The sequence below is a fragment of the Coregonus lavaretus genome, assembly GCF_964263955.1.
Source record: "Coregonus lavaretus genome assembly, chromosome: 30".
Lineage (NCBI taxonomy): Eukaryota > Metazoa > Chordata > Actinopteri > Salmoniformes > Salmonidae > Coregonus > Coregonus lavaretus.
In genome coordinates this window covers 25,800,632-25,813,002 of record NC_140017.1, presented here as the reverse complement: position 1 = coordinate 25,813,002, position 12,371 = coordinate 25,800,632, and the positions used below count along the sequence as shown (strand labels likewise).

At 42.0% G+C, this 12,371-nt stretch overlaps 1 protein-coding gene across 1 annotated transcript in view; it reads right to left on the bottom strand.

Annotated features, from left to right (window-relative positions):
• The window catches only part of LOC311105670 (cell adhesion molecule 1-like), a gene marked incomplete at both ends in the record, with an annotated part of 135,695 nt that overhangs the window by 15,559 nt on the left and 107,765 nt on the right, over nt 1-12,371 (bottom strand). Inside the window, 5 exons of the mRNA XM_084147885.1 lie at nt 3,210-3,382; nt 3,720-3,816; nt 5,464-5,622; nt 8,079-8,216; nt 11,545-11,697. Of these exons, the coding sequence (XP_084004011.1) occupies nt 3,210-3,382; nt 3,720-3,816; nt 5,464-5,622; nt 8,079-8,216; nt 11,545-11,697 (720 nt within the window). The remainder of the gene's footprint in view (nt 1-3,209; nt 3,383-3,719; nt 3,817-5,463; nt 5,623-8,078; nt 8,217-11,544; nt 11,698-12,371) is intronic.

The window sequence follows — 12,371 nt, the reverse complement described above, 5'->3', positions numbered from 1 at the left end:
AGTGCCGGCCCCTTGCTGGGGACAAGTCACAGTGGGAGAAATTGTCTGGCTGTCTCCATGCCTTTACTGTCTGTGCCCATCAGAAGCCCACAGTAGGGGACCACACACTTCCAAACTAATGATAAAACATCAAGGGTGGCATAATGTCGCTGCTGGGGGAGGAGGGGGCAGGGGGGGAGAGGTGAGGGGATATCAGGAACAGATTCTCCGCAAACAATATTTATGGGGGATTTCTTATTTCCCTGTGACTGAAGGCGGTCTGATAGCTGAAATGTCAGTCTGGGAAATTGGCCATGCAGGCCAGGGATAAGAGGCTGCCACAAAGGCCTGGATGGGATGTGGCACATATAATAGTCTAGCAAACAAGTATTCTCCATGGGCAATTTGCAGGCTGGATGACTCTTGGCTCCACATTATGAGAGCTGAAATATGAATGTATTTGGAGGTGCCATATTTTCAGGGTGCATTTCTATTTGTAAGAAAATGTGATATGAGAAATTCTAACCATAAACTGAAACAATGCGGGAGAAATTGTTTAGCTATGCCCTCTTAAACCTGGCAGCCAATAAACTTGATTTTTGTTAGCTTTATATGCACATTTGCTTCATAACATAGCAAAGGAGATTTCTGACTCAAACAAATATTCCATAAAGTAATACAGTACAACCATGTCCTCAGATGCATTTTTCAAAACACATTAAACTATGTTTTCTCTTGACACTGTATGACTAGGTTATTAATTTGTAGCCTGATGTTTAATTAGTTATTCTGTTCTATGGTGCAGAGATGGGTGATGGTTCAGAATCTGTGTGATTCAACACGTTCGTTTTCACAACAGCCCTTCATCCAACTCAGGGTCAACAGAGCCATATTTGAGCCTACTTTCTGACTGGGCTTGACGCCCAGATGGCTGCATGGCTGTGTAGGAAATCTCTGGGTCAGGGAGTCAACTGCAGAACAAACCCTTGAGCAAAATACATAATTGTTCTCCTGCCAACAGCCAGTATGTGTGAGTTACAGCACCAGGTCAGCTTTGTATAGTGAATGGAGTTTGGTGGGAACCTACAGTGGCTGGTAGCTGCTCTGCCCAGTTTACTCCCACACCGGACGTCAACCAACCACACACCAGCACTCACAGTTTTCTGAAAACAACCCAGAACCAGCAGAGGAGGCCAACCATTGTAACCACCTTCTCTCTCACCCTTAGACCAGAATAGAACTGACAACTAAACATGCTTTGTTACTTATTGTAGACTTGCGCAGAGAGTACAAAAGGTCACAATATTTCTAGTGTCAGGGATAGAGTGTGTCTTAGTGCAGTGGTAGGCAGAGGCAAGATGAGAGTAGCATATTGTACATTCGCACACTCAGAAAGTAGCATACATGAATATGTAATATATCTAGAATAGCACAGCCCATTGATACACATACTGTACTCTACTGTTGCACTACATTAGCTAGGAGTGTTCCTGGTCATCTAGCTTTGACATGGTACAACTACTACACGCAGTCCTCTGACAGATCCACATTAATGAACATCAGGGACATACTAAGAGATAGCAGCTGTGGATTCCAACGCTAGACACTAATAGGCTCCTCCTGGGCCTAATACAAGTAGAAAACAGGATACTGTACACAGAAAAACCCACCCAGCAGTCTCTTCACTTAGAGACACACCTGCTAAGCTCACACATCTGTTGTTCTCATCATGCTTACCCGTAGACGTAGCCATGTTTAAAAACACACACTAATTAAGCTAGTGTACAGTAACTCGCATGATTAGTCAGGGAAAACAACCCTCTTATGGACCAACAACATGGCTTCTTTTGTCTGGCATCTAATCCTGTGGAATAACAGAACTGGGAATCTCAAACATAATTACTCAAAGCTTTTACAAATCTCCAGTGTATCATTAATGCTCTAACTAAAAGAATAGAGACTGCACTGATAACACCAGAGATATGCTGTTTCTAATGTTGCTAAGCTCCACTTGTGATGGGAAGCTATTTCTGTAAGATGGGATATTTCACTGTGCCAAAGGCATTCAAATAGGTAATTCTACTACAAAACATGTACAGCTCACACATGCTAGCATGTTTGCTGCACTGGCAAACACACATTTTCACCATGGAAATTCATTAATAAATCTTCTTAGCGTGCACTGTAGTTCGTCCAGTTTATCACTGTTGAATAGGGAGCAGGTTGTTCCTTCAAAGAAATGTAGGAAAATGCAATATGGAGACATGAGGAGAGCCTACATGAAGAGACGCCTACTATAGAACTTGATTATGCATGGGAGGGGGGTAAATCTCAAAACCAAATGGTCAGCTCACGTTCCCCATCAAACCAATGTACCAAAACAAGTACAAAAGTAAAAGATAAAACAACATAAATCAAAAGATGGTGTGTATGGAAAATGTTTGCTGTCCTGGCAGTTTTCATTTCTCACAAGCTCCTTTATGAAGCTAAATCTATTTGGAAATGCAAGATGTGTGTAATCATATTCCAAACAAAGGATCCGCATGGAAGCAAGGTTACAGCCTGCTTCCCAAACCTCAAACCTCTTCCTGTAGATACTGTAACTGTATGACAGTTACATTACAGAGGGAGTGTGAATCATGCCTCTAATGGATGAGAGTGGATGGTGCGCCAATTATGACTTCAGTCATAGGATGAAAACCTGAATAGGCCTGGACTGTTCCTTAATAGCACATGCCATGCTTTTGGTTGGGAGATGATCACTAGGGGACTAAGAGGGACAAACAGACGTCCCCATCTGCCTAAGAGCACTTACAGAAATACAATCTCAGTGGCATTGCTATAAGTGCCATAGTAACCTAAGTCAGAGAGTCATTCGTAAACTACATGTTAGATTGAGGATTATATGTGAGGTGTCAGTCAGAATATATCAGTTAGTCAGAGCCATCTGTTACTATGTTACAGTGCGTCAGTGATATGTTTCTGTGACAGATTCACCCAGAGAAACCTGTAATCAGTGAACTGACACATGAGAAGCTTCAATGGAAAATCTAGCAAATTCTAGTGAGTGGCCACGATTGCCTACTCGACACATCTGTACACGCTGTGAACATGACATCCTGTATCAGCAATACAGACCACCTGGCCTGGACTCATCTCCAAATATAGATAGAATCGCAAAACAAACTACAGGCGACAGTAGCCAAGACGCCCCGTATAACAGTTCGTACCGTATACAAAGAGGATGTAGTCATCGTAGGCCTCTCCCACGGTGTTGGAGGCAACACAGCGGTACGTGCCGTTGTACGACTTGTTGAGGTTTTCAATGAAGAGGTCAGAGCCGGTGATCACGGTGTGAGACGGCACATCATCATCCACTCTGAGCCAGCTGATCTGATGGGGCCTGGAGGACACAAATACCAGCCGCATCAGAAAGACCCTGCACGACGCCCTTCAATAGACAAAATCTCACTCTAAAGTTCAGAACTCAGATCAGTGTGGGAGAGTCATTGGCAGGTTCTGTCTAATGATGTATTTTACACAAAACACACTAGCAATTGGTAACATTTAAATGCTACAATGCATTGGAAAGTTTATGGGAGTGCTTTGGCTGGCAGAAAAGGGATCTAGGAAGCCTGGAAGTGTCATGTAGCTGTCTATGTTGGTATTTTTAAGGACAGAGTGGAGTGCTGTACTGTTAACTAGTATTAAATGATATGTGTGGATGGATGGCTACTCACTGTGGTTTGCCTTTTGCTATGCACGTCAGCTCTAGATTCTCTCCCTCTCTCGTTAAACCTTCAGGGAACGCCTGAACGATCTTCACTTCTGGTTGATCTGAAAATAGACAGATGGTATTTTCACATACACATTGTATACAAGCAGTACACACTTTCTAATTCATATCATACTCACAGCTATAGCAATTTCAACCTATCTCAACCTGACTCATGCTTTAAGTCACTCTATAAAAACGCTTTATTGTATGTTCAAACCAGTGAAAGAGCCATTTGTCGGTGAGCTATAATATAATTTAGCAAACACTTTAATCCAAAGCAATTTATAGTCATGCGTGTATACATTTTACATATGCGTGGTCACAGGAATCGAACCCACTACCCTGGCGTTACAAGTGCCACGCTTTACCAACTGAGCTACAAAGGACCATGCTGCAACGCATTGGGAAGGTTAGGGGAGTGCTTTGGCTGGCTACGACAGAGCCATTACTACATTGCTTATATTATTACTCTTGTGTGACCAGTGTATTTTCAGTTCAACTCCACCGACTAAGGCTTTCAGTGGAATAGAACTGCATAAACCTGGCTATCAAAGGAACATAGCCCCTTGGTTAAACATACAGAGAAAAAGGCTATGTGTTCAGACAGTCTAACTACAAAGTAAAATATATATATTTTTATTTATCTTATCTATGTTAGCAAAAGATTGCCAAAATGTCAAGCGGTTCTAGTTGACCTTTCTCTTTTGCCTAGAAAGGTTAGGCAAAGCACTCGTCTCTGTTAATAAATTCATATTCTACACAGACTACCAAAGGTTTGTCCTTTGGTCTGGAGTCCAAATTGGAGATTTATGGTTCCAACTGCCGTGGCTTTGTGAAACGTGGTGTGGGTGAATGGATGATCTCCGCATGTGTATTTCCCACCATAAAGCATGGAGGAGGAGGTGTTATGGTGACAGTGGCTGTGATTTCTTTAGAATTCAAGGCACACTTAACCAGCATGGCTACCACAGCATTCTGCAGCGATATACGCCATCCCATCTGGTTTGGGCTTAGTGTGACTATCATTTGTTTTTCAACAGTGGTCACCAAGGTCCTTCTTGCCCGGTTGCTCAGTTTGGTCGGATGGCAAGCTCTAGGCAGAGTCTGGATAGTTCCATATTTTTTCAATTTCCCAATGATGGAGACCACTGTGTTCTAGAAATTGTTGTATATATGACTCATCACAATTCTATCTCGGAGATCTACGGACAGTTCCTTGGACTTCATGGTATAGTTTCTGCTCTGACATGCACTGTCAACTGTGGAACCTTATATAGACAGGTGTGTTTCTTTCTAAATCATGTTCATAACAATTGAATTGGCCACAGGTGGACTCCATCTCAAGGATGATCAAAGGAAATTGGATGCACCTGAGCTCAATTTGAAGTGTCATAGCAAAGGGGTGTGAATACTTATGTAAATGAGATATTTCTGTATTTCATTTTCAATAGATTTGCTAAAAAAATCGACAAAGATTTAGTCACTTGGTCATTATGGGGTATTGTGTGTAGATGGGTGAGAGAAAAAAATATTTAATCTATTTGGAATTCAGGCTGTAAAACAACAAAATGTGGAATAAGTCAAAGGGTATGAATACTTTCTGAAGGCACTGTATCCCTTATCTCTGTGATAGACTTCATAGGGGCTACAAGAGTCAATAACATTCTATTTCCAGGCCATGCCTGTTTCACTTCCGGGTCACTCACATAGCACTTCCAGGTATCTCTGTGACTGGAGGTCCTTCACGGCTGGGTGGTCGATGATGCAGCTGACTGGCTCTCCGTCATCCTCCTTGGACACGATGAGTCTCAGCCGACTGGTGACCGTGAACATCCTGTCATAGGTCTCATCCACCGTCATCTCACCTAGGAACAATATAACATACACAGGTGTGAGGGAACCAAAGTCTATAGAGATGTCTCAATTCACAACAGACTATCATAAAGAGCATGGGCTAACTGAGACAGCTTAAAACAATGTGACTAGCATCACTGGTTATTCACATGGACACAATTAACAGCTACTGCAACGGATGTATTCCATTTCACACTGCACTATTTTTGCAGTCAAGCTAAAAACAAGGTCACTTTGACCCCCTTTACACCTTCAAATCATTACATTTACTTAAGCCTACTTCATGTGGTTTTAGAACCCACAGATTCTCATTGAGTCCAGCGCGAGGTAGGGACAATGTGGTTGTGGTTTGATAATGAGTGTGTGTCTATGCAGCATCCTGGATGCTGAGTGGGGTTCTGTTCTGTGGTGTCCAGCCTAACCCCTACAGTAATCAGCTGCCCTCCAGGCTCCTACACGTGTCTGGCTGTCAGGAAGGCATTCATTTAGAGAGCATTACAATGCCACAGGGGCAGCGCATTAGCCGCAGTGCTGAGTGTGATGGTTTACTCGCACTTAATGAAGTGAGAAAATAATTACAGGCCCTTCTGTGACCTGCAGCACACTTCCATCTCCACCAGCCGACCAGCCAGTCAGCCAGTCACAGGGGAGCACGCTTAGGGCTCAGAGAGGGCATCACACTGCTGCTCCAACACACACTGACCACATACACTAACATACACATTGCTATAGCTATTAACCCCATGACTCTTACATAGGGAAACATCCTGAGAGATAGGCGCTGAAAAACAACCCCAGAGAAAGGTTATTTCTAGTGGTTTTGCTCTGCAGATATTCAGTAATAATTGTAGCAGAACAAACATGGATTAGGCCCCTGTTTTTAGGTGTTTTCAGATGATCTGTTCTTAATCGTTGACAATTCGTTAAGTATATCACCAATTTGTAACTTGGATCTCAATGTAAACCTGACCCACTGGGCACAGACATCAATTCAACATCTATTCCACGTTGATTCAACGTAATTTCATTGCAGTGACATGGAAACAACGTTGATTCAACCAGTGTGTGCCCAGTGGGGAGCTAATTAATTTCTTATGAGAGTCATAATGAGAACTGTGCTGTGTTTCCAGAGGTGCTAAAGGACTTGACTTCCTGGTCCGTCCACATCCTCCTCTGCCAGTCTGGATTAGCCCCTGTTCAACATGTTGGCATTTCACTAATCTAACGAGCCTGTCTGCTTGCCTGCCTGTCTAACGTACCCACACCACACCAGCCCAGCCTTCCCCAGAGGACCTGACATCTCATAAACACAAATTGACTTCCACTTCTCTAACACTGGAGGCGCAGATGGCATTTGGCTTATATTCGCTCCTTCTAAATATTTAATCCGCTCAACAAGCCAAATGAGTCCTCTCTATTTTAATACATACATGTATATAATTTGACGACAGAGATATCCAGTCCCTATGTAAACAGGATCAGGCTGAAATTAATTCTCCCTCCTGCTGTAGGGTATGGATAGGCTGAATAATAGATGGATCTTCTTGATCAGATGTGAGGCAATAAGGCACCACACCATAGTACCATACACTATTGCACCTCTCTCCAGGAGCCTACAGCGACCTTGAGGCATTCAAATAAAGTATTTTCATAAAAGGACTTAGCAATTAATTTAGCAATCAATAGTGTCAAATGTAATAAGTGAGGTTCAAGGCTTTCAAACCGTTGAATCAGAAGTCTGATCAACCAAAAGACAACATGTGATCAACAGAAGCAAACGTGTTGCTGGTGTGTGAGCTGTGGTCCTTCAGCAGCAGGTAACGGATGCTCTCAGTAGGCAGGGGCAGTGTCTAGATTTACAGGCTGTTGCCGGGCGGATTCCTCAGAGAGAGTGTTGATTCTACAGCAACTCCCTGCTGTTTGGAGATGACACAGGTTGATGAGTGTATTAAACCAGTAAAGACACTGGGCGCCTCAGTGATGTACTATAGGGATGTACTTTAGCCTACACACTGTTCTGTTACAGCTAGGCTGCTGGCTGGTCCATGGGGGAGGCTGTAGTGAGTGGGTGGTGAACAGTTTGGAGTTAATTTGAAGCCACTTATCTAGTCACTGTAAAAGGCACACTACAAGTTCAGCCCAGCACTAAAATGCTCTGCTTCTTTGGTAACTATTGTAATGTGGCTATTGCTGAGGAGACAGTAAGTTAACGCAGTGCTTTATGAATAGGTAATACTCAATGTCAATGCTATAACTATTTCAATTGAACAACTGAAATATTCATATCCACACTCACTCTTTAGTCCTTGAACAGATCAGTATATATAGCATATTGTGATGAGTTTGAAACCAAGTCCTGAATGTAAAAGGGGGCCTTTGCATTTTCCAGTAGGATGCTGTGGAGAGTTAAAGCTGCCTGGCTGGGGATATATCTGAAGGATATCTTAGGGAAAGATATTCCTCTGACCTGTCAGCTCCTGCTCTCCTTTCATCCATCTGATGGAGGCAGCGGGCTTGCTGCCCATGGCTGTACAGGTGAGCTCTGTCTCGTTCCCCTCACTGACCACATCCTCTCGAGAATCGATGATTGGACTGCCTGGTGGGACTGATAGACACACAGCAAGAGCGTCAGATATATACACTACCAGTCCAAAGTTTGGACACACCTACTCATTCAAGGGTTTTTATTTATTTTGACTATTTTCTACATTGTAGAATAATAGTGAAGACATCAAAACTATGAAATAACACATATGGAGTCATGTAGTAACCAAAAAAGTGTTAAACAAATCAAAATAAATTTTATATTTGAGATTCTTCAAATAGCCACCCTTTGCCTTGATGACAGCTATGCACACTCTTGGCATTCTCTCAACCAGCTTCATGACATAATCACCTGGAATGCATTTGAATTAACAGGTGTGCCTTCTTAAAAGTGAATTTATGGAATTTTTTTAGCCAATCAATTGTGTTGTGACAAGGAGTGTGTGTGGGGGAGGGGGGGGGGGGGTTATAAAGAAGATAGCCCTTTTGGTAAAAGACAAAGTCCATATTATGGCAAGAACAGCTCAAATAAGCAGAGAAACGACAGTCCATCATTACTTTAAGACATGAAGGTCAGACAATACGGACAATTTTAAAAACTTTGAAAGTTTCTTCAAGTGCAGTCGCAAAAACCATCAAGCGCTATGATGAAACTGGGACTCATGAGGACCGCCACAGGAATGGAAGACCCAGAGTTACCTCTGCTGCAGAGGATAAGTTCATTAGAGTTACCAGCCTCAGAAATTGCAGCCCAAATAAATGCTTTACAGAGTTCAAGTAACAGACACATCTCAACATCCACTGTTCAGAGGAGACTGTGTGAATCAGGCCTTCATGGTCGAATTGCTGCAAAGAAACCACTACTAAAGGACACCAATAATAAGACGAGACTTGCTTGGACCAAGAATCACAAGCAATGGACATTAGCCTGGTGGAAATTTGTGCTTTGGTCTGATGAGTCCAAATTTGAGATTTTTGGTTCCAACCGCTGTGTCTTTGTGAGACTTGGTGTGGGTGAACTAATGATCTCCGCATGTGTATTTCCCACCGTAAAGCATGGAGGAGGAAGTGTTATGGTGTAGGGGTGCTTTGCTGGTGACACTGTCTGTGATTTATTTAGAATTCAAGGCACATTTAACCAGCATGGCTACTACAGCATTCTGCAGTGATACGCCATCCCATCTGGTTTGGGCTTAGTGGGACTATCATTTGTTTTTCAACAGGACAATGACCCAACACACCTCTAGGCTGTGTAAGGGCTATTTTACCAAGAAGGAGAGTGATGGCATCATATGACCTGGCCTCCACAATCACCCGACCTCAACCCAATTGAGATGGTTTGGGATGAGTCGGACCGCAGAGTGAAGGAAAAGCAGCCAACAAGTGCTCAGCATTTGTGGGAACTCCTTCAAGACTGTTGGGAAAGCATTCCAGGTGAAGCTGGTTGAGATAATGCCAAGAGTGTGCAAAGCTGTCATCAAGGCAAAGGTTGGCTATTTGAAGAATCTCAAATATAAAATATATTTTGATTTGATTAACACTTTTTTGGTTACTACATGATTCCATATGTGTAGAAAATAGTAAAAATAAAGAAAAACCCTTTAATGAGTAGGTGTGTCCAAACTTTTGACTAGTACTGTATGTACAGACGGACACACATATATACAGACACACACACGTACACAAACAAACATGTATGCCCAAAGGAATGCACACACAAACATGCATGCACTCTCCCTTGCTTGCAAGCACATCAACACTTAATGTCCTGTTCCACTATGCTACAGGCTATAATGTCCTGTTCCACTATGCTACAGGCTATAATGTCCTGTTCCACTATGCTACAGGCTATAATGTCCTGTTCCACTATGCTACAGGCTATAATGTCCTGTTCCACTATGCTACAGGCTATAATGCCCTGTTCCACTATGCTACAGGCTATAATGTCCTGTTCCACTATGCTACAGGCTATAATGTCCTGTTCCACTATGCTACAGGCTATAATGCCCTGTTCCACTATGCTACAGGCTATAATGTCCTGTTCCACTATGCTACAGGCTATAATGTCCTGTTTCACTATGCTATAGACTATAATGTCCTGTTCCACTATGCTACAGGCTATAATGTCCTGTTCCACTATGCTACAGGCTATAATGCCCTGTTCCACTATGCTACAGGCTATAATGTCCTGTTCCACTATGCTACAGGCTATAATGTCCTGTTTCACTATGCTATAGGCTATAATGTCCTGTTCCACTATGCTATAGACTATAATGTCCTGTTTCACTATGCTATAGGCTATCATTTCAATTTACCCTCAATTTCCCCCCCCACATTGACTCTGTACCGGTACCCCCTGTATATAGCCTCGTTACTGTTATTTTATTGTTGCTCTTTAATTATTTGTTATTTTCTATTTTCTTCTTTTTGATGTTAAGGGCTTGTAGATAAGCATTTCACTGTAAGGTCTATACCTGTTGTATTCGGTGCATGTGACAAATAAAATTTGATTTGATTTGGAAACAAAACATATATAGTAGCATGACCAATGAACACAAGCTAAGTACGTCCAACCTTGATTATTTCTTCAGCTGAACTACATTTCTCATTGAAGTACAAGAACCGCCACTCTCTCAAATAGAGAAACTGCCAGTCTGAGACACTTGTAGAAAATTCAGAAAGATATTATGTTTCAAGAGCTCCTAAAAATCACCCTTAGTTCACACTTTTTGCTACTAGATTTAATTTCTAAAAGTAGAGTAAATACTTTGAAGTGTACTTAATTCCTTTTCAATCCCCCAGGATGTCTGCAAGTATAATACAGCTGTAGTATTAGTGTAATTTCACGCCGTAGCTCCACTGTTTGTCACAGCTGACTCTCAATAGGGAACTATTTAGAGCAGCCAAGTTAACATTCAGTAGGATTCACACAGTCAACAGTCAGAAGTCAACAAAGCTGCCAAAGACAAGCCAGTCTGAGATAGATCTATTCTGTTATCCATAGCAGCATCTGTTCATATTCATTACCATGCTATTGAGCACTGTAAGAGCCTAATTGGCTACATTTTGTTACAGTGGAACTCAATATAAGATTAATCAAGAAAATACATCAATTGAAATAATTGTATATTCAGTTTATATAGGATGGGACTCAATATAAGATTAATCAAGAAAATACATCAATTGAAATAATTGTATATTCAGTTTATATAGGATGTGTGAGAGTGTGGTAGAAAGCAATGTCTAAGTTATGAATATGGCACCATGTAATGTGCATACATAATATGTTGTGTACATACATAGTGTCATGTGTGTGTGTACGTTATTTGTGTATACATGCAGGCGTACATTCATGCATGTGAGTTTAGGCATGTGTGTGTAAAACCTACCCAGCACAGTGATGTCTGCGTAGGCCTCCTGAGGAGGGTCTGTGTAGAGCTGGCACACATAGCGTCCCTCATCTGAGAGAGACACGTTGGACAGAGACACCCGCAGCTCGTTGTCGGAGAAATTCACCAGCTGGAACCGGCTGTCCTTCAGGGCTGAGGAAATACAGACACCAGACAGACAGTTAGGATGGGGAGATACACACACGCGTGTGTGTGTGTGTGTGTGTTTGTGGTATGTGTGTGTGTGAGAGAGAGAGAAACAGAAAGATAGAGAAACAGAGAGAGAGAAACAGAAAGAGAGAGAAACAGAAAGAGAGAGAAACAGAAAGAGAGAGAAAGAGAGAGAAACAGAGAGAGAGAAACAGAAAGCGAGAGAAACAGAAAGAGAGAGAAAAAGAGAGAGAGAGAAACAGAAAGAGAGAGAAACAGAAAGAGAGAGAAACACAGAGAGAGAAACAGAGAGAGAAAAACAGAGAGAGAGAGAAACAGAAAGAGAGAGAGAAACAGAAAGAGAGAGAGAAACAGAAAGAGATAAACAGAAAGAGAGCGAGAGAGAACAAACAGAGAGAACAGAGAGAAATACTGAAATAGTGCAGTAAAAGTATTTGGTCTGTATTCATATAGCTAGTAGTTATGCTGAAAAAAGCCTCCTAAATGGTAAAAAGCCTCAGCATTACAACCCAGGTCTCTAAAAAGAAAAGTGAGTTTCAGAATGATTCATAAAAGTTGATTTATAAACCATTTCATCTCTCCAGTCTACAGAGCACTTCCAGGGCAGGAAAATAGGAGAAGTGCTCATGAAGACTAACAAGATGGGATGTCAAAAT